Source organism: Hippopotamus amphibius, chromosome 12 (assembly GCF_030028045.1).
Source record: "Hippopotamus amphibius kiboko isolate mHipAmp2 chromosome 12, mHipAmp2.hap2, whole genome shotgun sequence".
Taxonomy (NCBI): domain Eukaryota; kingdom Metazoa; phylum Chordata; class Mammalia; order Artiodactyla; family Hippopotamidae; genus Hippopotamus; species Hippopotamus amphibius.
The window spans coordinates 29,613,718-29,640,380 of record NC_080197.1 but is presented as its reverse complement, the minus strand read 5'-3'; the positions used below and the strand labels follow the sequence as shown (position 1 = coordinate 29,640,380).

Below are 26,663 nucleotides of genomic sequence, written 5' to 3'. Positions count from 1 at the left end.
CCAGTTGTGGCCATCTTATCCCTCCCCAGCCTGAGCGAGTAAGGGTGCCCAAATCAGCCACTAGTTTCTTCCCCTCTCGCCTGGGCAGGAAACAGATGCCTGAGGGTGGCCCATGTGCAGATGTGCAGCCAAAACCAAAGCTGAGCCCCAGGGGCAGTGCAACTAAGGAAGAGGAATGGAAATCTCTCCATGCAACTTCACAAGCTGCGGATTAAATCCCCATGATCGGACTGGTAAAACCTGAGTCTGTGGTATATATGAATGGACTTGCTGTCCATTCAACACAAGACCAGTCTCAACAAGACCAGTTTAAATCTATACTGGTGGACTTTGGGAGCAAGTCCACAAGGAAGTTTGGCCAAGTCAGAGTCTGAACTGCCCACAGTGGGTCCAGAGACTGACCTAGAGGTATTGGAGGGCCTCCTGGGTAGGTGGGGGTTAGTTGTAGCTCACTGTGGGGGCAAGGACATTGAGAGGGGAGGCCCCAGGAAAATATTATTATTACTATCATTTGTTTTGTTTTGTTTTGTTATGCTGTTGTTGGTATTTTTATTTTTTATTTTTATTTTTTTAATTTTTAATATATTTTTTATTTTTCTATTTTCACTTTACTTTTGTGTTGTTTGTGTTTTTATATTGTTCTTGTTCTTTGTTTTGTTTTGCTTTTATGTTTTTTACTGCTTTTTCTGTTTTATGTTTTCTATGCTTTTTTTTAGTTTGCTTTCTGTTTTTGTTTTGTTTATTTTTTGTTTTTGTTAGTTTAGCCTTGATTATTTTCATTTTGGGGTTCATTCATTTGTTTGGGTATTTTCTTTTTTTTTTCTTTATTTTTTCTGTGGTTTTTTTTGTTTGTTTTGATTTTGTTTGGTTTTGCTTTGCTTTTACCTTTTCTCTTGGGTTTTGTATGTTTGTTTTCTTTTTTTTTTCTTTGTTGTTGTCATAGTTTGTATGGTTTTGTTTTTGCTATTTGTCTTGGGTTTTGTTTCTTTGTCTTTTCCTTTTTTGTTTTTGTTTTTTAGTCTCACTGTGTGGCTTTTGGGGTCTTGGTTTCCATACAAAGGGGTCAGGCCTGGTCCTCCAGGGTGGGAGCACTGAGTCCAGGATGCTGGACCATCAGGGAATTCCCAGCCCCAGGGGATATTAATGGACATGTGCTGTCCTGGAGGTCTCCATCTCAATACCAGGACCTGGCTCCACCCAACAGCTTGCAGGCTCCAGTGCTGAAATGCCTCATGACCAACAACCAGAAAGACAGGAATACAGCCCCATTCCATCAGAAGACAAGCTCACAGATGCCTCAAAACACACCACCTGACATGGCCCTGCCCATCTGAGGGATAAGACTCAGCTCCACCCACCAGAGTGCAGGCACCAGTCTCTCCCACCAGGAAGCCTACACAAGCCCCTGGACCAACCGCCCCACCAGAAGGCACATTCAAGCAAGAGGAATTATGACCCTGCAGCCTGTGGAAAAGAGACCACAAACACAGTAAGGTAGACAAAATGAGATGACAGAAAAATATGTTGTAAATGAAAGAGCAAGGTAAAAACCCATAAGACCAAGTAAAGGAAGGGGAAATAGGCAATCTACTTGAAAAAGAATTCAAAGTAATGATAGTAAAGATGATCTAAGATCTTGGAAATAGAATGGAGGCATGGAAGGAGAAAATACAAGAAATATTTTAAAAGGACATAGAAGAAATAAAAAATCAGTGATGAATAAGACAATAACTGAAATGAAAAATACACTAGAAGCAATTAATAGCAGAATAACTGAGGCATAAGAGCAACTAAGTGAGCTAGAAGATAGAATGGTAGAAATAACTGCCATGGAGCAGAATAAAGAAAAAAGAATTTGAAAAATGAGGACAGTCTCAGAGACCTCTGGCACATCATTAAATGCAGCTACATTCAAATTGTATGGGTCCCAGAAGAAAAGAAAGAGAAAGGGTCTGAGAAAAATATTTGAACAGATTTTAGTCAAAAACTTTACTAACAAAGGAAAGGAAGTAGTCACTCAAGTCCAGGAAGCACAGAGAGTCCTATAAAGGATAACCCCAAGGAGAAACATGTCGAGACACATATTAATGAAACTAACAAAAATTACATACAGAGAAAAAATATTAGAAGCAGCAAGGGAAGAGCAACAAATAACATACAAGGGAATCCCCAAAAGGTTATCAGCTTATTTTTCAGCAGAAACTCTGCAGGCCAGAAGGGAGTGGCAGAATACATTGAAAGTGAAGAAAAGGGAAAAACCTACAACAAAGATTGCTCTACCCAGCAAGGATCTCATTCAGATTAAATGTAGAAATCAAAAGCTTTACAGACAGCAAAAGGTAAGAGAATTCAGCACCACCAAACCAGCTTTACAACAAATGCTAAAGGAACTTCTCTAGGCAGGAAATGAAGAGAAGAAAAAGACCTACAAAAACAAACCCAAAAAAGTAAAAAAAAACAAAAAACAAACAGTAATAGGAACACACATGTTGACAATTACTTTAAATATAAATGGATTAAATGTTTCAAAGAAAAGACACACTGGCTGCATGGATATATAAACAAGACCCATAAATATGCTGTCTACAAGAGACCTACTTCAAACCTAGGGAAACATAACGACTGAAAGTGAGGGGATGGAAAAAGATATTCCATGCAAATGGAAGTCAAAAGAAAGCTGGATTAGCAATACTCATGTCAGACAAAATAGACTTTAAAATAAAGACTATTACAAGAAACAAGGAAGGACACTACATAATGATCAAGGGATAAGTCCAAGAAGAAGATATAACAATTGTAAATACTTATGCACCCAACATAGGAGCAATTCAATACATAAGGCAAAAGCTAACAGCCATAAAAGGGGAAATTAACAGTAACAAGTAATAGCAGGGGACTTTAACACTCCACTTACACCAATGAACAGATCATCCAGACAGAAAATTAACAAGAAAACACAAGCCTTAAATGATACATTAGACCAGATATACTTAGTCAATATTTATAGGAAATTCCATCCAAAAGCAGCAGAATACAATTTCTTCTCAAGTGCACATGAAATGTTCTCTGGGATAGATCACATCTTGGGTCACAAGTCAAGTCTTGGTAAATTTAAGAAAATTGAAATTCTCTCAAGTATCTTTTCTGACCACAATGATAGGAGATTAGAAATCAGTTACAGGAGAAAAAAAAACTATAAAAAACACAAACAACATGGAAGCTATACAATATGTTACTAAATAATCAATGGATTACTGAAGTCAAAGAGAAAATTAAAAAATACCTAGAGACAAATGACAATGAAAACACAATGATCCAAAATCTATGGGATGCCACAAATGCAGTTCTAAGAGGGAAGTTTACAGCAATACAATCTTACCTCAAGAAACAAGAAAAATCTCAAATAAAAACTAACATTACACCTAAAGCAACTAGAGAAAGAACAAGCAAAACCCAAAATTAGTAGGAGGAAAGAAATCATAAATGTCAGAGCAGCAATCAGTGAAAAAGAGATGAAGAAAACAGCAGCAAAAAATCGATTAAACTAAAAGGTAGTTCCTTAAGAAGATAAACAAAATTGATAAACCTTTAGCCAAATTCATCAAGAAAAAAAGGGGGAGGGTTCAAATCAATGAAATTTCAAATGAAAAATGAGACGTTACAACAGACACCACAGAAATACAAGGGATCATACGAGATTACTACAAGCAACTATAAACCAATAAAATGGACAACCTAAAAGAAAGGGACACATACTTAGAAAGGTATTACCTTCCAAGACTGAACCAGGAAGAAAGAGAAAATATGAATAGGCCAATCACAGGTAATGAAATTGAAACTCTGATTAAAAATCTTCAACAAACAAAAGTCCAGGACCAGATGGATTCACAGGCAAATCCTATCAAACATTTAGAGAAGAACTAACACCTATTCTTGTCAAACTCTTCCAAAAAATTGCAGAGGAAAGAACACTCTCAAGCTCATTCTACCAGGCCACAATCACCCTGATATCAAAACCAGACAAAGATATCACAGAAAAGAATATTACAGGCCAATATCACTGATGAACATGAATGGAAAAAGGGAACCCTCTCACACTGTTGGTGAGAATGTAAATTGATACAGCCACTATGGAGACCAATATGGAGGTTCCTTAAAAAACTAAAAATAGAACTACCATATACCCAGGATTCCAATACTGGGCATATGCCCTGAGAAAACCATAATACAAAAAAGATACATGTACCACAATGTTCATTGTAGCATTATTTACAATAGCCAGGACATGGAAGCAGCCTAAAGGTACATTGACAGATGAATGGATAAAGAAGATGTGGCACATATATATAATGGAATATTACTCAGCCATTAAAAGGAACAAAATTGAGTTATTTGTAATGGGGTGGATGGACCTAGAGTATGTCATACAGAGTGAAGTAAAAACAAATACCATATGTTAACACATATATATGGAACCTAGAAAAATGGTACTGATGAACCTAGTGGCAGGGCAGGAATAGAGACACAGATGTAGAGAATGGACTTGTGGACACAGAGTGGGAAGGGGAAGCTGGGACATAGTGAGAGAGTAGCATTGACATATATACACTACCAATTGTAAAATAGGTAGCTAGTGGGAAGCTGCTGCAGAGCACAGGGAGATCAGCTCGATGCTTTTTGAAGACCTAAAGGGGTGGGATAGGAAGGGTGGGAGGGAGCTTCAAGAAGGAGCAGATATGGGGATATATGTATACATATAGCTGATTCACTTTGTTGTACAGCAGAAATTAACACAATACTGTAAAGCAATTATATTCCAATAAAGATGAAAAAAATTTTTAAAAAAAGATACATTCACCCCAGTATTCATTGCAGTGCTATTTACAATAGCCAGGACATGGAAGCAACCTAAACATCCAACAACAGAGGAATGGATAAGAAGATGTGGTACATATATACAATGGAATATTACTCAGCCATAAAAAGGAATAAAATTGTGCCACTGCAGAGACAGGACTGCATCTAGAGAGTGTCATACAGAGTAAAGTAAAATCAGAAAGAGAAAACAAATATTGTATGTTAATGCATAAAGGTGGAATCTAAAAAATGTTATAGATGAAAGTATTTGAAAAGCAGAAATAGAGACACAGATGTAGAAAACAAACTTATGAATACCAAGGGGGAAAGGCACGGCAGGATGAAATGGGAGATTGGGACTGACTTACATACACTACTCTGTATAAAATAGGTAACTGATGAGAACCTACTGTAGAGCACAGGGAACTCTACTCAGTGCTCTGTGGTGACCTAAATGGGAAGGAAATACAAAAAAGAGGTGATACGTGTGTATGTATAGCTGATCCACTTTGCTGTACAGCAGAAACTAACACAACATTGTAAAGCAACTATACTCCAATTTAAAAAACAGATACAATTGTGCTGTAAACTGAGAACTTTCAGCTTTCTCATTCATGTGAACAGGCAACAGATTTTCCTAGACATACAAGGGCTCAGGAAATATTTCACACAGAGTCTTCACCATAAAAAATTACTTGAAGATACAGTCTGGCCAAGAGATTAACAAAATTAATATTTTCAGTTTTTAACCTATAAAATTTACAGTGATCAAAAGGTGGATATTACACAATCTGGCAAGCATATGGTAAGAAACAGACACCTGTTTCTTATTATGGGAGTGTGAATTGGTGCAAACTCTTTTAGAGGTAATTGGAAATGTCAAACAATATTTGAAATGTTTATATCCTCTGTTAGCTAGCAAACTACAGTCTGCACAGAGAAAGAGGCATAAGATTGTCATGGCAACATCACAGGGATAGCTGGGGACATCAATAAGGATGGTGCTAATGGGACAAAACATTTGGTAGACTCTGGAGACAATGCGAATTTCTTGAGAACTATTCTGGTGCTAAAAATCCAGCTAAGGAGACACAGAAGCTATGGCTCGTGGGGAAATGTCAGAAAACAGTAGTCAGCTCGGAGAGCAATGAGAAACCAAGCTCAGTTGCCACCTCTCCTCATGAAGGCCCTGAATCAAAGAGAGGACATGAAGAAAGAAGCTATGTTGAATTGGTGAGATCCTATCACATGGGCATCAGAGATGGAGGGAGGGAGACCTGACTGTGAAGAAGAGGACACAATGAGCATCGAGACTGTCTCCCTCACCTCCATTTTCCCCCTCCCAGTTATATTTAATCATGGTGATCTCATATCTCTTGAAAGGTTCAGGATCCACTAAGCCATTGAGGACAGGGATTGGTTTAAGAATGGACATATGACCAATGAGAGGTAAGAGGAAGTTTGCTGGGGACTTCTGAGAAAAGTTTCCTCCCAAGAGAAACCTCTGGAAGACATCCTCAAGGTTGGGTCATATTTTCCAGAAGAAAATTTTATTTTCCATTTTGAACTCTCTTATATAGCTTGAAATTTTGTTAACATATGCTTATGCTACTTACACAAAATATTTTTACATATTGCTGTAAAATATTTATAAACATTACTGTAAAAGATTTTTGTCATGGGAAAAATAAACCACTTTTATTAAGAAAAAACATATGTTCATGGAAATACTGGGGGTTTTGGTTTATGAAAAATTAAAAATAAATTAAATGGGGATCATAACATGTATTTTAGAACATTTTTGTATCAAATGAGAGCATGTAGCAAAGTACCTAATATGTGCTCAGTTATGGTTGAATCTGAGTGGCTTTTGGGAGGTCGGATGAGAATTGGGGAAAGATATTACATATTATCTTGATTATTCACAGGAATATATGGTAAAAGGGATGTGTCATCAGGATGCAGCTGTGTGGTAAAGTGGTGCTTACTGCTGTTTAGTACCTAAGGCATCACAGTATGTAGAGGTGGCTATATATACTGTTCCATTTTAAAGATGAGGACACTGAGTTTCAGACAGTGAAGTGAACTTCCCAAGGTCACACACGATGAATATGACAGAGCCAGCATTTGAACCTGGCCTGTCTCCAGATTCAAGTCTTTAACTGCTTGGATATTCCACCCCTACTCACCCAAACTCGCCTGCAGTTCTATAAGCTCGCTCAGCTGCATGCTGGACTGGACCAGTGCCTGGGCCTCAAGCCAAACTTGGCAGGTGAACAGGCTTTTTTCCTCTGAGATGTTGACCAGGATATGATTGTCTTGGCTGAATGTGCCATCTGGGTTCTTGGTGGGAGTGAAGGCCCCACAGGTCCTGAAGCATCCTTTTCTCCCCTGCCAGGTGATATGCATGCCTTTGGGGTAAAACCTTTGCACATGACAGGTGAGGATGGTCAGCTGGAGGCTTGGAACATGCTGTGCTGATGTATTCACTGTGGGAACAACTGAAACAACAGTCCTTCCATCGTTACTTCTTCCTTCATGTAAACGAAGGAAGTGAGCACCCACTTCAAGGAGAACCCACACCTTTCTAGGCCTTGCTCTTGGTTCTTAGAATGCAGGAATGAGAAAGACAGGTCCCTGCCTCATGGAGCTCCTGCTCTGATGGGGAGTTCAGGGGAGGAAATCAGTCACTTGACACCCATATGGGTTATGAGAGCCTGTAGGGGCAGCTGACCTTGTATGGAGGTGGGGCAAATAGGGAAGAGTTTCTGGAAGAAGTGGCCTTTGAGCAGAAATATGAAAGATGAATAGGAGTGAACTACATGTGGCTGACTGTATTTTCCACAAGTGGCTACCAGCAAGTCCACAATGTCATCCAGAACCTTATCAGTGGGGGAGTCTACTTCTGCTCCCCTGAAGCCTGGGCAGTACTTTGTGACTAGGAACAGAGTGCAGCAGAGGTGACACTGTTTGATGTCCAAGGCTGGGTTATAAAAGTTGATGTGACTTCCACCCGGGAATCTTGGGACATCACCTTTGGAACACAGCAAACAAGCTATGAAGAAGCCAAAACTAGCCCACGTGGAAAGATAAGAAGAGGTAAGAACCAAGGTGCTGAGTTCACAGCATGTTAGTGATGGAGCCTTCATATGATTCCAGTCTCTGAATCATCCAGCTGGGGTCCCAGATGTAACAGAGCAAAGTCATCCCTACTAGGTCCTATCCGAATTTCTGAACCACAGAACATGTGAGCATAATAATTTGGGGGATTTGCAGTAAGTTTAGAATACTGGAATAAGTTTGGAATAATTATGCATCCCTGGTAGCATAGGGATGCACTGGAACCTTAGGCAAAGGGACTGGAGGAGAGCAAGAAGTGGAAGGAGGGCACTGAGATCGGCTGTGTGTGGGGAAGTGCATCTCAGGCAGAGGGAAGGGTATGAGCAGAGGCCCTGAGGTGAACCCTAGCATGTTCCAAGGACAGAAAGGTGACCAGGGTGAGTAGGAGACCATGGATGAGATACAGCCAAATTCATATCTAGTCTGAAGACTGTTTACACTTGACTGCTGCTACAGGTACCCGGGGGCCATATGTGACATCCTCAAGAGTAAATACATAGGTAGTTTACTACAATTAATCTCCAGAATCTGAACCCTCATATGACTCTTTCCTAAATTTGTACATTAAGGTCAGATCCTTCTCCTGCCTCTTGTTTCTTGATTCTCCTTCTAGAACTTAAAAAAAAGAGAGAGAGAGAGAGAGAGAGAAAGCTTTTCCATATATCTTGAAACTAACTACAGTATATTTTCCTTGGTATAAAGCCTTTGGAAAACAATTTAAAAGGACAGTTCAAAATATTGTTGCCCAGAAAGCCTGTTTTAATCAAAACATCATAAGCTCCTCCATCTGTCTCACTGAGCTGCTTTCTGATGTAATTTTAATTGTTATTCTAATAATTATTTGTCAAATTTGTCAAATATCTAGATTGTTTTGATCAACTATGCAATTTAATCCAAAATAATTTTTAAACACTTACACCCTTAGTTCACAAGGAAAAACCAAATATATTTAATTTATATACTTTTTCTGATGGTAGTTCTCCATGTTCTCATAGTCCTCTGTGATGTGTATAATGTTGTGGTCCATAAAAGACTTTCACATATACAATATGCTACATTAGGATAAAGTTCTCCACAGGAATTAGAATGGATATACAAATTTAGGAAGAAAAAGGATTGATAAAAATTCTGGTCATTAGGGAAGACCTTGTTTTGTTTGTTGGTGATGGGTGATGATGCAAATCAAATCACTATGATGTTATTTTCCATTGAACATTTTGAGAGTGATGTGACATTTCTAATATCCCAGGATCTATGTCCTGAGGGACTACATTAAGCGTATGCTGAGCAAGTTTAGATGCAAAGTCTGACACCATCGCAATGGATTTGTCTTATGAGGTCAGAGCAAGAAGGGTGGGGCATGGCCTTGCCTGCACTGTTCCCTCCCTTGATGCCAGGGTAGCTTCAGGAAGCCTGTTTCAAAGGCAGTACTGGCAGCAAAGCAGTGCTGACATGGTGGTCTGGACAAGAGTTTAGGAGTCCCTGTGGAGAGTTCAAGTAGAAGAAACTTTCTTGCTGTGGCCTATAAGTGCTGTGTGATCCGGTCCCTGTCCTTTCTCTCCAACATTTCCTTTTTCCCACACCCCCTCTTCTCACAAGATCCAGCCACATGGGCCTCCTCTCTACTGTTCAAACGTGTCTTGCTCTCCAACCCCACCCCACCACAGGGCCTTGCATGTTCCGTTTCCTCTGCCTGGAACACTCTACCCTTTACTTGGCTGACTCTTTTTCATCTTTCATGCCTTGGTTCCATTATCACCACTTCAAGAAGACATTTCCTTGTAAAGTAGATTCTCCTGTTTTCATTGATTTCAGTGCTCTTTCCATCATGGCAAGTGTTACAGGTCATAATCACATAGTTATAGCTTCTTGGTTGATGAGGTTCACATGGCTTTGATCTCAGCGATGCAGAACCAGGTCTGTTCTGTTTACCATGGAAACCCTCGCACCTAGAATAATGCTGCCACATAGCAAATGCTCAATAAACACTTGTTAAATGAATAAACTTCCAGTTCCCAATATACACTGGAGAGAAGGGAGCATGGAAAGAGAAGGACTGGATCATGGCATTAAAGGAAATAGGATGGTCCTAAAAGTGAGGGAAACTCATACCCACCTCACATGCGGTTTGGTGAAGAATGAATGGGAGGACTCAGGTGAGGGGCTCCAAGCAGAAAACAGGTGGAGGACACCTAGGTTGGGCCATGTGGGTGTATTGGTGGAACCCTTACCTTGAAGGAATTTGGAGATGTTCACATGCCCACTGAGGGGACTCTGCAGTTCACTGTGATCCACTTGGCAGGTGACCTGGGAGTAGAGTGAGGACAAGGCCAGGGTCACCAGGGTGGTGCTGATGATGGTGTAGGAGAAAGCATCTCCAGGTGGGACGATGAGGGTCTGATGGGCTGGATGCTCCACACCATTTTCAAACCACTTGAGATGTATGTTTTTGGGAAAGAAGCCTGTTGATGTGCAGGTGAGATTCACTGCCTGGCCCGGACTGGCCCTGTTGGAGGGGCCAGAAATCTCTGGGACAGAGGGCTTATCTTTGATGAAGGCAAGGTGGAGAGAGAAGGGAGAGAAATGAAGATGGCAAGTTACTGTCTAGTATAATACCCGCCCTTATGGCTCATGCAGTGAGAACTATCACCCTAATCTCTCAAGTTCAGTTTTCTCTTCTTCATTTTTTATTATGACTCTTCTTATCATAAGAGCTTGCCAGCCAGCCTCATGATTTGCTTCTCCACCTTTGCACCCACACTCAGAAACCAGACCATGACGGTTGTGCTAAAATGCAAGTCCAACCATGTCATCCCACCTCCCTTTCTCCCCACCTTCCTCTCTCCCCAAAGTACATTGTTTTAAAAGTCATATAAGGGGTTTCATGGAACCCTTTAACTTCCTCTCCTTAAAAATTATAGACCTACCACTTTTTAACTATTTTAGCTGATTTTGTGGACATTTCTCTTTGTGTTTCTAAGTAATCTGCATATATTATAATTTATCTCTGTGTGTCATATGTTATAGATAAACCTACTACTATAGAAGGTAATGATTTATTTCCCTTACATTTCCCTGCACCTGCCATTCACACCTCCTATCATGGAAACATCCAACTCTTTGATTTTATCTGGATTCAGCACTTATATCAATATTATTATGACCAAAGGAGCACTATTCACAACTGGGCCATGTAATATATCATGATTGTATTTCCTTTCTTGTGAAACTTTTTGTTTTTCCAGTTTTTAAGTGTCTTATTCTTTTCATCGGTTTAGTTTTCTATAAACCTATGACAACTTTATCCCCTAAATTTTTTCTGAGATGGGTATCACTCCTCCTAGTATTTTTGAAACTACTTAGTGTTGTATGGACTTCAGTTTGGGGTACACGTATACCTGAAAGTGCACAAAGACTTTTCCGGGCATCTATATGGTTATATTTAAAAACGACTTTTATTACAGTAATTTGTAAAAACACATAAAAGTTAGAAAGTACTCATCATGAGATTAACAATTATCAACAAATAGCCAATCTTGTTTCATCTTTACTTGTCCTACCATCCACTGGATTGTCTTCAAGCAAATACCAGACACTATTGTTTCACTCACTACTACCTCAGCATGTATATTTCAGTTAAGAATTCTTTTTAAAATGTAATATAAATGCCATTTTCACACTTAAAATTTAGTAATTCCTTAACATCATCTAGCTCTCCCATTGCCTCTGCCTTTATTAGCTGATATTACTCTTTGCTTTATTAACTCTCGACATACCATTCTTTTTAAAAAATTTTTTGAAAATGCGCTTTATTTTCTTATTTTTTATACAGCTTTAAAGGTTATTACAATCCATTTACAGTTGTCACAAAATATTGGTTATATTCCTCATGTTGTACTATATACATCCCTGCAGCCTGTCTTACACCCAATAGTTTGTACCTCCCACCCCCTCAACCCTATATTGCCCTCTTCCTCCACTGGTAAGCACTAGCTTGTACTCCATATCTGCGTCTGCTTCTTTTTTGTTTTATTCACTAGTTTGTTGTATTTTTTAGATTCCACATGTAAGTGATATCATACAGTATTTGTCTTTGTCTGTCTGACTTATTTCCCTTAGCATAATGCCCTCCAAGTCCATCCATGTTGCTACCGATGGCAAAATTTCATTCTTTGTTATGTCTGAATAGTATTCCATTGTATGAGGGTGAGTCAAACATTATCTGCACTCTGGCTGTAGAGTTTATAGAAGATTTAATATAACCAGAGTGCGGATAATGTTTGACTCACCCTCATATATATGTGTGTGTATATGTGTCCATACACACACACACACACACACACACACACACACACATATATCTTATGGAAAAACCCAAACAAACTTTTTGGCCAACCCACCTCTTCTTTATCCAGTCATTTGTTGATGAACACTTAGTTTGCTTCCATACCTTGGCAATTGTAAATAATGCCACTATGAACATTGGGGTGCCTGTGTCATGTATCAAATTAGTGGTTTTGTTTTTTTCAGATATATAGCCAGGAGTGGAATTGCTGGATCATAGGATAGTTCTATTTTTAGTTTTTTAAAGAACTTCCATACCGTTTTCCACAGTGGCTGCAGCCTCTGACATTCCCACCTACAGTGTATGAGGGTTCCCTTTTCTCCACATCCTCACCAACATTTGTTATTTGTGCTCTTTTTGATGATAGCCATTCTCACATGTGCGAGGCTGACATACAATTCTTACAGGAAAGGCAGGGTAAATGCCTTTGCTTATTATCTTTCGGCATTCATAACAATAAGTTGGTGTCTTAGTAATCTCCAAAAGTGACCATTGACATTTCTTTAATTTTCATACCACTGTGATGTCATGATGGATGTCAATATATTGTAATTTTATCTTTTTAATGCTCAAGTTGCCCCATCTTTGGGAGCCTCCTTTAAGTTAGTTCCTGAATCTTTTTATATAACTTCAGCTGACTTTGCTTCCTTGCTTCTGTACAACAAAATATTCCAAGCTCATTTTGCACATTTCCTGTCCATAATCTGAAATCAATCATTTCCCTAAGGAGCCCTGGTTCTTTTTAGCGGTAGTGCTATTTAGAGACCATAATCTGTGTACTAGCAGTGTTTATTATTACTGGGTTGTCATAGTTACCAGGTCATTTCGGTGGGCAGAGAGGTGAAGTGTTTTTTTCAGGAGAAAGCTAATTCAATCAGGTTAATACTGATAGTCCGAATCCAATTTTAAGAAAGCAGTTTTTTTTTTAATTTTATTTATTTATTTATTATTTTTTTGGGGGGTACACCAAGTTCAATCAACTGTTTTTATACACATATCCCCGTATTCCCTCCCTTCCTTGACTCCCCCACCTCGAGTCCCCCCCACCCTCCCCGCCCCAGTCCTCTAAGGCATCTTCCATCCTCGAGTTGGACTCCCTTTGTTATACAACAACTTCCCACTGACTATCTATTTTACAGTTGGTAGTATATATATGTCTGTGCTACTCTCTCACAAGAAAGCAGTTTTTAAACCTAACTTCTTCCATTCTGTTCTGTATCTGTTTCTTATACTGAAAATTCAGTTTCTAACCACACCAACACAATTACTTATTCACTTCATCCTACCCCCAACCCGCGGGGGCAGACCGGTACCAGTCCGCGGCCTGTTAGAAACTGGGCCACACAGCAGGAGGTGAGCAACGGGTGAGCAAACAAAGCTTCACCTGACACTCCCCATCGTTTCCCATCACTTGCATTATGGCTTGAACCATCCCACCTCTCCATCCGAGGAGTAATTTGTCTTCCACGAAACCAGTCCCTGGTGCCAAACAGGTTGGGAACAACTGCTACAATACATATGTAATACTTATGAACACCAACAGCAATAGCAATGCCAAAGAATATAATTATTGAATAGCATTTGGGATTTCTTAATGGTTCTTTTTCTCCTCAGGATATGTTTCATTTCTACAGCCAGAGTGCGGATAGTTCTTGACTCACCCTCATAGATACACATGTATAGCACACTATCTTCAAGGCTCACCCAAATTCCCTGAGCTTGACCTCTGCAGTGCACTCAGGAGCACTCCGGCGCCGTATATTCATGTTTTTACCTGAAAAGATTTGGTTTGGATGGTTGCTTTTTTTGCACATTGCCTGTGCACATGGAACACAGGAAATGCTGTGCATCTATTGCCTTCTGGAAGGAATACTCAATCGATGCCTCAAAGGGAGTTGGTATATAATTATCCCAAACTCCTTTCCTCTTGAGAGGGATGAATCTGAGACTTATGTATCATTTCTCATAGTTTCCCACCTGGATTAAGCTTCAGTTACCCACACTTGAGGACACATTCTTTACTGACTGACTTCACCACTGCCCTATCGGGGGATCCTGTCCTCAAATCTTTGTCTCGGGATCTGCCTCTGGGTGGATCCAAGTTAAACACTATGTTTTAACGTCCCTTGAGATAATTTGACTTTGTCTGGTTAAGTCGTAGTTAGATTAAGTAGTTTCATTTCAGATTTAGCATTTTAGTTTTTAGGGCTTTTTTCATTTGGAATTTTGTGTATTAATTATTTAAAATGTTTATGCGTCTTCAAAGTTAAAACCTCAATTAAGGTACAGTCAGAGAAGTCTAGCTTTCATTCCTGTCCTTTCTACTCTGTTCCCTCCCCACCGGTAAGTTTTTAAAATTAGAGTTTGATTTATTCCTTTTTTAAAAAAAAAATACAAGCAAACATGTATACGCTAGTATTTCCCACTTTTCTTAGCATGAAACTAGTGTGCTTCACACACTGTTCTACATGTCGTTTTCGTGTTTAGTGTTATCCTGTGGTCCCTCTGAAGCTGTGTGCCGAGTTCTTCTCATGCCATTTTACAGCGCGTAGAACCCCATTGTGTGACTGTATCACAATTTATTTAGAAACACATCTTTTGTCCTTACAAACAGTGTTGTAATCAAGAGACTAAGTGTAAGTCAGCTTGCACTTAAACTACCATACCTTGAGATAAATTTCTAGAAGATAGATTGTTGGGTCACAGGGTAATATGTAATTATGAATGTGTATACGTAACATATAATTTTCCTGGATATTGCCACATTCACCTTCTTTTGAGTAATATGATTTTGCATGTCAACCAGCAAAATATGAAAGTATCAGTTTCCCCATAGCTCCCACCACAGAGTATGCTGTTAAACTGTTGGATTTTTGGCCAAGCAGGTAGGTGAGAAATTGTGTCCCAGTGTAGGGTTGTTTTTTTTTTAAGATTTTTTTGATGTGGACCATTTTTAAAGATTTTATTGAATTTATTACAATATTGTTTCTGTTTTCTGTTTTGGTTTTTTTGGCCACGAGGCATGTGGGATCCTAGCTCTCTGAACAGGGATCAAACCCGCACCCCCTGCATTGGAAGGCTTAACCACTGGACTGCCTGGGAAGTCTGCCCAGTGCAATTTTAAATCACATCTCCTCTTACATGAGGGTGATGAACATATTTTTATATGCTTAACAGATATTTCTATTTCATTTTCTGTAAATTGTCTTTTAATATTTATTGTACGTAATACTATGAAGTTGTTTATGTTCTTTCCCCTAAAATTTTAGAGGCTCTATATTCATATTAAGGATGATTCTTTGTGTTGTAAGTTGTAAAATATTAGACACATCCACACATTTTTTTTTAGTACAATTTGGTCAAATTCTCATTTTCATTCTTCTTCCTGAATTACAGTTGGGAAAGTTTTCCGCATTTCCAGATTATTAAAGAATTCACAGATGGTTTCTTCTAACACTTGCAGTTTCATTTTTTAACATTTAAATATCTGATCCATATTGATTTATTTTGGTGTATGGTAGGAGGAACTGCATTCAGTTCTGGATTTTTTATTCTGTTCCACTGGTCTGCCTACTAATGTTCCAAGTGATCCAGCACCATTGTTGAAAAGACTCTCTTTTCTCCACCAAATTGCCTTCATATTTTTTGTTTTCTTTTCTTCCCCACTCCCTCCTTTTTAAGAGAAATCAGTTCGTGATATGTATGGGTTTATTTTTGGAATCTCTATTCTGTTCCATTGATCTACGTGTCTATCTTCATGGCAATACTACATTGTATGTTGTCTATCTTCATGGCAATACTACATTGTATGTTATTGTAGCTTTATAATAATTCTATGTTCATGAATGATATTGGTGTATATTTTTCCTTTCTGGTTTTAGTATCAGAATAATGTTGGCCCTAAAAATTGATTGGGAAGCATTACTTCCTCTTCAATTTTCTGGAAGAATATGTGTAGAATTGTCAGTATTTCTTCCTTAAATGTTTGGTAGGATTCCTCAGTGCAGTCATCTGGGTCTGGCCTATTGATTGTTTCAGTTGCTGTGTCTTTTAGTTCACTAATATTTTTCTTCAGTGTTTTACTTGCAATTAATCCCATCTAGTCTATTTTTCATCCTAGTCATTGCAGCTTCCATCTCTAAAACTTCAACCTTGATCTTTTAAAATATTTTCCATGCCTCTACTTCACATATTTAATCTTTCCTCTAGCTCCCTGAACACATATGGTGTAGTTATAACTTTAATGTCCTTGTGTACTAATTCTATCATCTGTCTCCTCTGGTTCATTTTCAAATGATTGATTTTCCTCATTATAAATTGTATTTTCCTGTCTTTTTCATGCCTGGTCATTTTTTAATCACATGCCAGATGTGACTTTTAGTTTGTTAGGTGTTGGATATTTTTGTAATGTAATAAATATGCTCAGACTTGTTTTGGGATATGGTTAAATTATCTGAAAACAGTTTGATGTTTTCGTGTGTTGTATTTAAGATCCCCAGTGCAGAACCACAGCATCATTTAGTCTAGAGCTAATTCTTTTACCTCTACTGCAGCAGAGCCCTTCTGTGTACTCTACAGATGCCTTCCAACTATGAGGTTTTACTCTGATTGGTGGGAACAGGCACTATTCTTGGCCTTACGTGAGCTCTAGGGGTTTCTTCCCCCTGAAGCCATGCTCAAGATCTTCGGACTTTACTCTCTTTGTCTCTCTCTCATCTTTAGTGCTCTCTTCTGAAAATTTCACCACTTTGCCCTCCTTGGCTCTTAGCTCCTTCTCATCAAGGTATGGAGCTCTGAGTTGTCTCTCCCTGCATGGTGGCCTGCAAGCTTATCCAGAGAGTAAACTGGAGGCAGTTTTGGGTCTCACCTTATTTGTTTCTCACCTTTCAGATCATTATTGTTTGTTGTCTGATGTCCAAAGTCTTCTCAACCATTGTTTCATATAGTTTGTCTGGATTTTTAGTGGGTGAGTAAATACTGTCTCTGTCACAGTTTTGGTAGAAGTTGACCTAAGTATTGAATTTAATTAAAATTTGCTATTGTATATGTGCTTGTGTTTTCCAATACATATTCTTACTGCTTTTTGTTTGTATATATGAAGGTTTTTTATTTTTGTTTGTTGATTTTAAAACTTTCTACATTACTAAATTATCCTATTGATTGTGAAATCTAATGTTGATTCCATTAAGTGCTCCAGATGCCATAGATAGTTCCCATTTTATTTAAAATTCTTATTCTTTTCATTGCTCTTTTTTTCCCTCTCTATTCTTTCTAAAAGTATTGGCTTATACTTCAACAGGATGTTAAATAATACTAGTAATGGTGGGCATGCCTTTGTAAACTATTTAATATTCTAACAATTCTATCTTTTTGAGGTTTTCCTCTTAAAGCCCTCCTGGACTGGAATGACACTGTGGCCATTCCTATGCCTCCTGCACAGCTGTTACCTTGGAGCCTCCAGTCTCCTATTACTGCTTCCCATTCTTACCTTGTCTTGGTTGAACCCCTGGTTTGGTAAAACAAAACAGGGTGAATGAAATGTAGTTCTCGTGATCTTGCAAACTTGACAAACTGGCTGGATGTGGAATTTTAGGTTGGAAATCAGGTCCCCTAAGAATTTTGAAGGCAGTACTCCTTACATTCTAGTGTTCAACGTTGTCCTTGGACATTTATTGCTCTTCTCATTCAAATTGTTCACATACAATTTTCTTTCTATTTTCAAATCTTGAAAATCATATGACCTTCTCTTTGTCCCAAAACACTGCCTGCCATTCTCCTAGTTTCTCCATGGTTCTAAGGTGCTAAAATTTTAAAGATTCAAAATTTCTACTGATGTCTGTTTCTATGGTCCTGTTAGAGTACATTTTCAAGCTCATTTTTTAATATCAAAACTATTATAATCATTTCTTTGCTAACAAACAGGCCTGAACTAATTGTTCTGCTTCCCAGGCTTTCCTTTAATGGATGATATTCAGTCTTCTAGGGTTTGTCTTCAGCCTTCATTCTACCAGTCAGGATCAAATCCAAGAATATACAGGACTTATAGAAGTCCAGGACAAAATTTAAGAAATATAAATTACATATTCTACATTAAAATGTGATATTTACAATTTTCTGTCTAAATAATTCTTTCAGTCTTTGTTTCTGTGTAATATATAATTCCATGCTATTAAGAATGTATTTTTACATCTCATTGGTTTTAATATCCTGATACTGACAATATACACTAATATAATACTTCTTATGTTACAGGCACTCTTCTAAGCACTTTACATTTATAAATGCACTTACACTTATAATCCTCACAACAAATCCACAAGGTAAGTACTATTTTTATCCTTATCCTTTACATGAGGAAACTAAGGCACTGAGCATTTAACAACTCACTAACATCACAGAGTTTGTTAAAAGCAGAGCTAGAAGGTGAACCCAGGTCATTTGGGCCCGAAGTCTATACTTTTACCCACTATGCTTTTAAGCCTTTTTTGTGGCCTTTGAAAACTTTAAGACTCTGAGGGTTAGGATTGTACTGCTATGTCCTTGGGATTACATTTTATGTTTCTTCTTCACTATGACATCTCACTATCCTCATCTTTTACCCTCAAACTTGACATAGGGGCTAACAACGCAGGAGCCTTGGGCTAAGAGACTGGAAGTTGTGATTGTCTTAGAAGAGAGGGCTGGATTTTCCGGGGTCTGAACTTACCACGCACAAAGAGCCAGGTGCCTGGTCCAGGCTTAACCTCCGTGTCATTAGGTTCTCCTTTCTTGAATTTCACACAGTAGTAGACACCAGCGTCTGCTGGGGTGATGTTACTGATGCGGATGGAAAAGTCCGTGTTGTTTCTCCTTGTAGTATCTGAAACAGTTGCTGCTCGGGGGAAGGGGCCTCCTTTTTGACTGTAGATTAACTCCCGTCCTGGCCCAGTTCCCCTGAACCAGGCGACGGGCCCCACGGGGTGCAGGGAGGTCACGGTGCAGCGCAGAGTGGCCGTCTCTCCTGCTGCAAATGACACTGACCTCTCAGGCTGAATCACCTGTAGCTCGTCCTCACCTGCCACTCCTGGAAGGGAACACAAGTCAGTTCCAGGTCTCCTGTCTGGCATAAGGGACTTCTCCTGAGGCTTTTTGTGGTACTGAAATTGAAAACTTAAAAAAAAAAAAAAAAAAAAAAAGCCAGGACTGTGCCTGAAGGACCTCCCACTGTTGACCTGGAGTCCAAAGGAAGGGCCCTGGCCTGGGCACCAGGTGGACGTGGGCTCAAGGCCTGGCTCCACCACTAACAAGCCTGGAGATTCTGGGAAGGAGTGTCCTTTTTTCCTGTTTTTCATGCCTGCTGTGAGTTTTAAATGAAGACACAGGCTTTTCAAGGACCCAGAATGAGTGTTGTAATGGCCAGAAACAGTGGGATCATTTTTATGTGTTCATATTTGCATTAACTAAATCCTGGAGGATATAACAGCCAGAGCTTCCACAGAAGCTTGTGTGTGCCACACATCACTCAAAATACTTAAATATATAAACTAAGTTCTTTAATTCTCACCACAACCCTATTAGTAAGGTGTTATAATTTATCCCCATTTTTCAGACAAGACAATGGAGGCACAGAGAAGTTTAGTAAATTTTCCAATGTCAAATATAAGTGATGGGACTTGAATTCAAACCCTGGTATATTGGATTCAAAATATGTCTATGCTTCTAACCACTTATAGGATTACCACTCCACTGAGAAGTAAACACTGCTGGGAGGGGAGGGGTGCCTCACCAGTCTGCCTGGGTCTGGAGTCAGATCTAGGGAAAAGAAAGTGAACAGGCATGTATAACTCCCACATCAAGAATATAATCCAGGGACTTCCCTGGTGGTCCAATGGTAAAGAATCCCCCTTCCAATGCAGGGAACGCAGGTACGATCCCTGGTCTGGGAACTAAGATCCCACATGCCACAGGGCAACTGAGCCCATGCACCACAACTACTGAGCTCATGCACTTCAACTAGAGAGCCTACGTGCTGCCCTACAGATCCCATGGACTCTGGAGCCCATGCCACAACTAGAGAAGAGAAAACCCACATACCACAACTAGAGAGAAGTCCTTGTGCCACAATGAAGATGCTGCATGCAACAATGAAGATGCTGCATGCAACAATGAAGACCCAACACAGCCAAATAAATAAGTAAATAAATAAATAAATTTGTTTAGAAAAAAGAATATAATCCTAAGTGTGTGAGATCCTGGGAGATTTACTAGTTTAAAAAGTATCACATACCAATTTTTTCTAATACTTCTACGTTGCATGTGTAGTGGTGGTCTATCTGTCTAACTATCTATCTATCATCTATCTATCTATCTATCATCTATCTATCAATCTATCTATCTATCATCTATCTATCATCTATCATCGATCATCAATCATCTATGTCCCTCTACACTAAGGCAGCTCGGACTCCCAGGTTCTGTGTCTTCATCAGGATGGAAGAGTCAGATGCCACACATTCACCTCTGCCCTCAGGATGGTACCCATTCCTTCAGGTAAAGCCACAGAGGGTCATGGATACTTCACAGGGTGTCAGGGATGTGGGAGTTGAGGAGTGGCTAGGAATTCCTGTCACTGAGAAATGCCTGGGTGGGCTAATTCCTGTCTGAACCTGAAGTGGATGGGAAAGGATCTCTGTAAATAAAAAGAATTCTGGGGGAATTTGTTTAGGAGATCCTTGTTGTAAAAGAGAACATTTAGAGAAATGTCCTGAAGAGAAAGAGGCAGAAATGAATGAGGCCCTGGAACAAATATCCATCTGTCCCACTGCCAATGGGGAAATGGTACCACTGCCAAACTCAGGTGAGCAACCCTGCACAGTGGTACCCAAGGCTGTGGCACTCACCTGTGAGTCCCAGTAACAGAGGCAGCAGCAAGGATGGCAGAGGCAGGTGGGATGAGGAGGCAGGGACATGCATCTTGATGGCTCCTGGAGACTGCTTTATCTGAGTGTTGTCCTGGAGAGGCCCCAGACTCTGCTCTGTGGTGAGAAGTGAAGCCTTGTCTCCCTGATATGAGAGGAAGTGACTATCATGGGAGGAAATGGCTGTGGGGTATTGAGAGTTCCTGCTTCTACATTGTGAAATAGGAATCAGGCATAAGCTAAGAAATTACTGCTATGAGGGCTGCCAGATGCTTGGAGAGGCCCTGACAGACTCTCTTAGTGCCTAGGCTGTGACCCTAGGGGCCTCACACTCCATCTCAAGGATGCTGGTGGCCATTCCTCATCCAGGAGTCTCAGGGACAAATTATGCCATATGGAAGGTATGTTCCATCTTCTGTAACAGTCCAACAAGTGGGCTCAGTGAACTGCACAGCTGTTCAGGAGGAGGGCTCCGGGAATGGGGCTTCAAGGGAGTGGGGCCCTATTCTCCTCACTCCAGAAGTGTCAGTGATAAAAACGAGCCACGTCTGATGGGCGTCCCTGGCTCGCAGAGTACATGTCAGGGGGACATGGCTTTGGGAGAGCAAGGATTTAGGTAGGGGAAGGATGTGTAGGAGAAAGATGGTTGCTGTTTTAGAGGATGGAGGAGGCCTGTGGGAGGTGGGGGAGGGCTTTAGCATGTTCATCCTGCAGGGAGAACAACACAACCAGATCACAGCCGGGAGGAGCAGCATAGCCTGTTCTGTCTGCCTTGATCTGGGGCCAGCTCTGGGCAGAAGGGGGTGGATAGGCAGGGGAAACTGCCATGTCAAGAATGTGCCTCCTCTTTTCATCTGAGAAGCAATAGCCATCCCATCACAGAAGACTATCCAGAGCCTCTCATCTGTGACCTCTTCCTTTCTATGGGTCCCATGCCTGACACTGCCTTCTGTGACTCATTTTCCCCACTGTCCCGACCTTTGCCTCCTTCCCACAGTTGACGGTGTGTTGGTGATGAGAAGGGAAGAACCACAGAGGAAGTTAGAGACCAAATAATTTGTTTTGTCATATGAGAAGTTCCTTCTTAGCTTGAGATCTTATTATTCTACCTTTTTCTTTTTTTCTTGCTTTTTTTTTTCTTTCTTTCCTTCTCTCTCCCCCCTCCCTCCCTCCTTTCTTTCTTCTTCTTTCTTTCCTTCTTTCTTTCTTTCTTCCTTTCTTTCTTTCTTCCTTTCTTTCTTTCTTCCTTCCTTCCTTCCGTTCGTTCGTTCTTTCTTTCTTTCTTTCTTTCTTTCTTTCTTTCTTTCTTTCTTTCTTTCCTTCATCCATCCGCCCTTCCACCCTTCCTTCCTTCGTCCCTTCTGAACGAAATTCTCTGTAGGGACCCTTGACAAGGAACTGGCTAGAGTGTCCCACTTAGCCTTCATCATTCTAACCCACTCCCCCTTTTCGATGGTGAGAGATTGCATTTTCCAGTGCTGACTGCAGCAATAGCTCCCTTCCCTCAAGCTCTTTCGCACTCCACCCATGGAAGAGTGGGTAAAAGTACCTTCTCTCATGAGTCTGGGCAGGCTTGTGACAACAGCACAAGTAATGTGATGTGACTTCTGGAGCTTGACCATAAAACTTCCCTGTGCTTCTACTTTATGTCTTGGGACGCTCATTTTTCAAATCTCGCTGCCCTGTGATAAGGAAGCCTAAACGAGCACAAACACCAAAGCTGCATGACAAGGACACGTGTAAGTGTTTAGCTGAAAGCCCAGCTAAGGTGCCAGCCAACAGCCAACTCAATTGTTACCTGTGTAAATGAAGAAGCTTTGAGATGATACCAGCCCTGGAATTTGTCAGTCCTAGCTGAGCCTTCCCAGCTGAGGCCCCAGGCAACATAAAGCAGAAACAAGCCATTCTCGTATCCTGTCTGACTTCCAGGCCATCACTGATCCTCATGAAATAGTTGTTTATTGCCCCTAGGTTTTGGGGTGTTTTTTATGCAGCGATAGCAACTAGAACAGCACCCTTGGCAACTGTGCTCTCCAACCCACTCGCAGAGTCTACCTCCTTCCCTGTGTTTGGTGCTCCTTGCTGGCAGGGCCCATTGAGCATGGTGTTGGGGACAAGCTTTTGGGCCAAAAGGACTTTGGCTGGAATTCTGGAACCCCTTGTGTGTGTATGACAGCATGCAACTCATCTACATGCCCCTACCCTACTGCCTACTTGGGAATTACACACCATCCTCGTTACTTACCTCCCTCCTCAGGCTCTTCATCCAGTGTCCCCATCTCACTGTCTGAAATTCCCATCTACTTACTTAGTCAAGCCTGCAAGCCTGGCTATCACTTCAGATAACTTCTCCCATTCTCTCCCCATCCTTTCATCTAAATACATCTTAAACCCTCCTGTGCCATCTCTTTGAATTCATCTCTGGTTTGAACAGCCTGTCAGTTGCCTCACTCACTCTTTCCCTTTTAAGTCTTTCCTCACATTGAGCCTGAAGAATATTTTAAAACAGAAATCTGATCATGTCACTCTTTTTAAGTAGTTTCTCTCTGCCCCTCAGTACACCAGGAGTCTTCTCATGTACCTACTTGATTTTCATTCACTCAAATGATTTCCCACTTCCACTTGGAAGTTCTTTCACTCACGTTTGGGCTCAACTACACTGTTTTTTTTCAGTGACTCCAACTCCCCACATTCTCACTTTCTTCACTGTACTGGCAATGTCCATCCCTTCTCCTCTATGTTACAGATAAACCTAGAGCATCTTCAATTACCTTATCAGAACTTGAAATTATACATTTATGGCCAACATTTGCCTTTCCCACAAGAGGGTTTGCCTCAGTGAGAAGAGAGGTTGGGTCTGCTCTGTTTCCCACTCAAAATGTTTAACAGTGTTTCTGAACGAAGGAGGGAATGGCTGGTGGTTTCATGTAAGTGTGTGTGCAGTGACCCCAGGTGAGGGCCTCTTGTCTGAATCACCTTGGAAGCAGCAGAGCCACAGGATCCCAACTTTTTCTGGCATCACACAGCTGCCCTCTCCCCCTTTTCTTTCTCCTTGAGCCTCCTCCATCCCCTGGAAGCCCAGGAAGCCTGGCACTTATAATTAACCACAGTGGTGACTTGCAACCACCTCAATCTTGACCCCATTTGGCCCAGGTTGGGCTCTACTCTTAGCATTGGAAGCTTCCTGGGTGAATGTTATCAGCAGATAAAGAGGCAGACTCCGTGGGTGCCCCTGTTGCTGATGCCTGACTCTTGGCGGAGCTTTGGTAGCTATCACAGAAAGGAAAGGGGGGAGGCCTCATGCCTGTGGGCTGGGATAAGGGCTGGGGCTGTTAACAGAGAAGACACCCACCGAGCATTTTGTGAATCGTATATACAGACTGTCACCCCAGGTTTCCTTCAGAGCTAGACCAGAGCACTCAGGCAACATTATTAAGTGTGTAGGTAGACACAGCTTAGATCAAAGAGGTGGTCGAGTTGCCCAGCGGGTCTTTTAAATTCAAAGCTAAAGCAGTAGACTGTAGAGCTAAGGCTTTTTAGTGCAAAAGTCAGCTGACTTGTGGAGAGAAGATTTTAAATTCCAACTGCTTTCCGTTGAAAATGGCAACCAAAGTCCTGAATGAAGCATAGAGTCATTCTCAGCAAGTCTTTATTAAGTTTATGGCTGGTCCAGCCACTGTTCTAGACAAGGGTGTACAACAGTGAAAATAAAAAGGCAGCTCCTTGTTCCCCCAGGAAGCTAACATGCGTGTGTAGGGGTCCTGTGCTAATCACCAAGTAAGTACATATAATGTCAGGCGGTGAGATTGCTATGAGCGGCATGTGGCAGTGTAACAGGGACGGGAATGTTAGGCTTGGGGGTACTGCTTTCTGTAGGGCAGTCAGAGTCTTTTAGAAATAACATGATGTTTGGGTAGAGACTCCAAAGAAGTGAAAGAGTGAGCTATGCAGCTATTGGGAGAAGATCATTCTAGGAAGAGAGGACAGCAAATGCAGACTTCCTGAGGGAAGGGAGTGAAGGTCAAGGACATGGGGTGGGGGGCAAAGGGGAAGCTGGGACGTAGTGAGAGAGTAGCATTGACATATATACACAACCAAATGTAGAATAGCTAGTGGGAAGCTGCTGCTTAACAGAGGGAGATCAACTCGGTGATGGGTAATGATAGAGGGCTGGGATAGGGAGTATGGGAAGGAGTCGTGGGAAGGAGGGGATATGGGAATATATGTATTAATACAGCTGATTCACTTTGATGTATAGCAAAAACAGGCACAACAGTGTAAAGCAATTATATTGCAATAAAGAGCTTAAAAAAATCTATCTAGTCTAATGTGTCATTTAAGGCTTGTGTTTCCTGATTAATTTTCTGTCTGGATGATCTACCCATTGGTGTAAGTGGAGCGTTAAAGTCCCTCACTATTATTGTGTTACTGTCAATTTCCCCTTTTATGGTTGTTAGCATTTGGCTTATACGAGGGTGAGTCAAAAATTATCCTCACTCTAGCTGTAGAATTTATTTTAATTAACGTTTAGAAAAGACAAATACATCATTTTTTGACATAATCTCCTTGCTTTTCAATACACTTTGTCCATCTGTCAACAAGCTTTCATATTCCCTCATTAAAAAATGTTTTAGGCTGAGCTGTAAGCCACGAATGCACCGCTGTCTTTACTTCTTCATCAGAAATGAATCTTCATCGTTGTGAATCTTCATCGTTGTGAATCTTCATCAGAAGTGAATCTTCATCATTGTAGGGCTGCTTTCAGGGGACCAAATAGATGAAAGTCTGATGGGGCAAGATCAGGACTATAGCAAGGATGCTTTAAAACCTCAAAACAAAGTTTTTGCAGAGTGTCGACAGAGTGGGCCAAAGTGCGGGTGTGCACACCCTCAGAGCACAAAAAACAAATCACTGCACACTGCTCTTCTTTTTTGCAAATCACTAGTGGGGCATCCATTTTTGCTCACACTGCAGTTACAAATGAACTGATGTAACACGTTCACACCTGCACAGCAGTGACTGGGGAGACAGTAGCCTTGAACAGAAAGTGCTGATAAGACAGCATGGTCAACAGAGGTTTTAATATAACCGACTGTGGATAATTTTTGACTCACCCACCTATATTGAGGTGCTTTTATGTCGGGTGCATATATATTTACAACTGTTATATCCTCTTCTTGGATTGATCCCTTGATCATTATGTAGTGTCCTTTCTTGTCTCTTGTAACAGTCTTTATTTTAAAGTCTATTTTGTCTAATATGAGCATTGCTACTCCAGCTTTCTTTTGATTTCCATTTGCATGGCATATCTTTTTCTATCCCCTGACTTTCAATCTGTATGTGTCCCTAGGTCTGAAGTAGGTCTCTTGTAGACAACATATGTATGGGTTTTGTTTTTGTATCCGTTCAGCCAGTCTGAGTCTTTTCATTGGAGAATTTAATTC

At 40.6% G+C, this 26,663-nt stretch overlaps 1 protein-coding gene across 1 annotated transcript; it reads right to left on the bottom strand.

Moving 5' to 3' along the window:
- Nucleotides 1-7,038: 7,038 nt before the first annotated feature.
- On the bottom strand, nt 7,039-21,274 carry LOC130833950 (signal-regulatory protein beta-1-like). The gene is made up of 4 exons (XM_057704068.1): nt 21,202-21,274; nt 19,029-19,385; nt 10,209-10,523; nt 7,039-7,358 (listed from the first exon to the last, which is right to left on the bottom strand). The coding sequence occupies exons 1-4, from the start codon at nt 21,272-21,274 to the stop codon at nt 7,039-7,041; spliced, it is 1,065 nt and encodes a 354-aa protein (XP_057560051.1).
- Between the last annotated feature and the right edge of the window lie 5,389 nt (nt 21,275-26,663).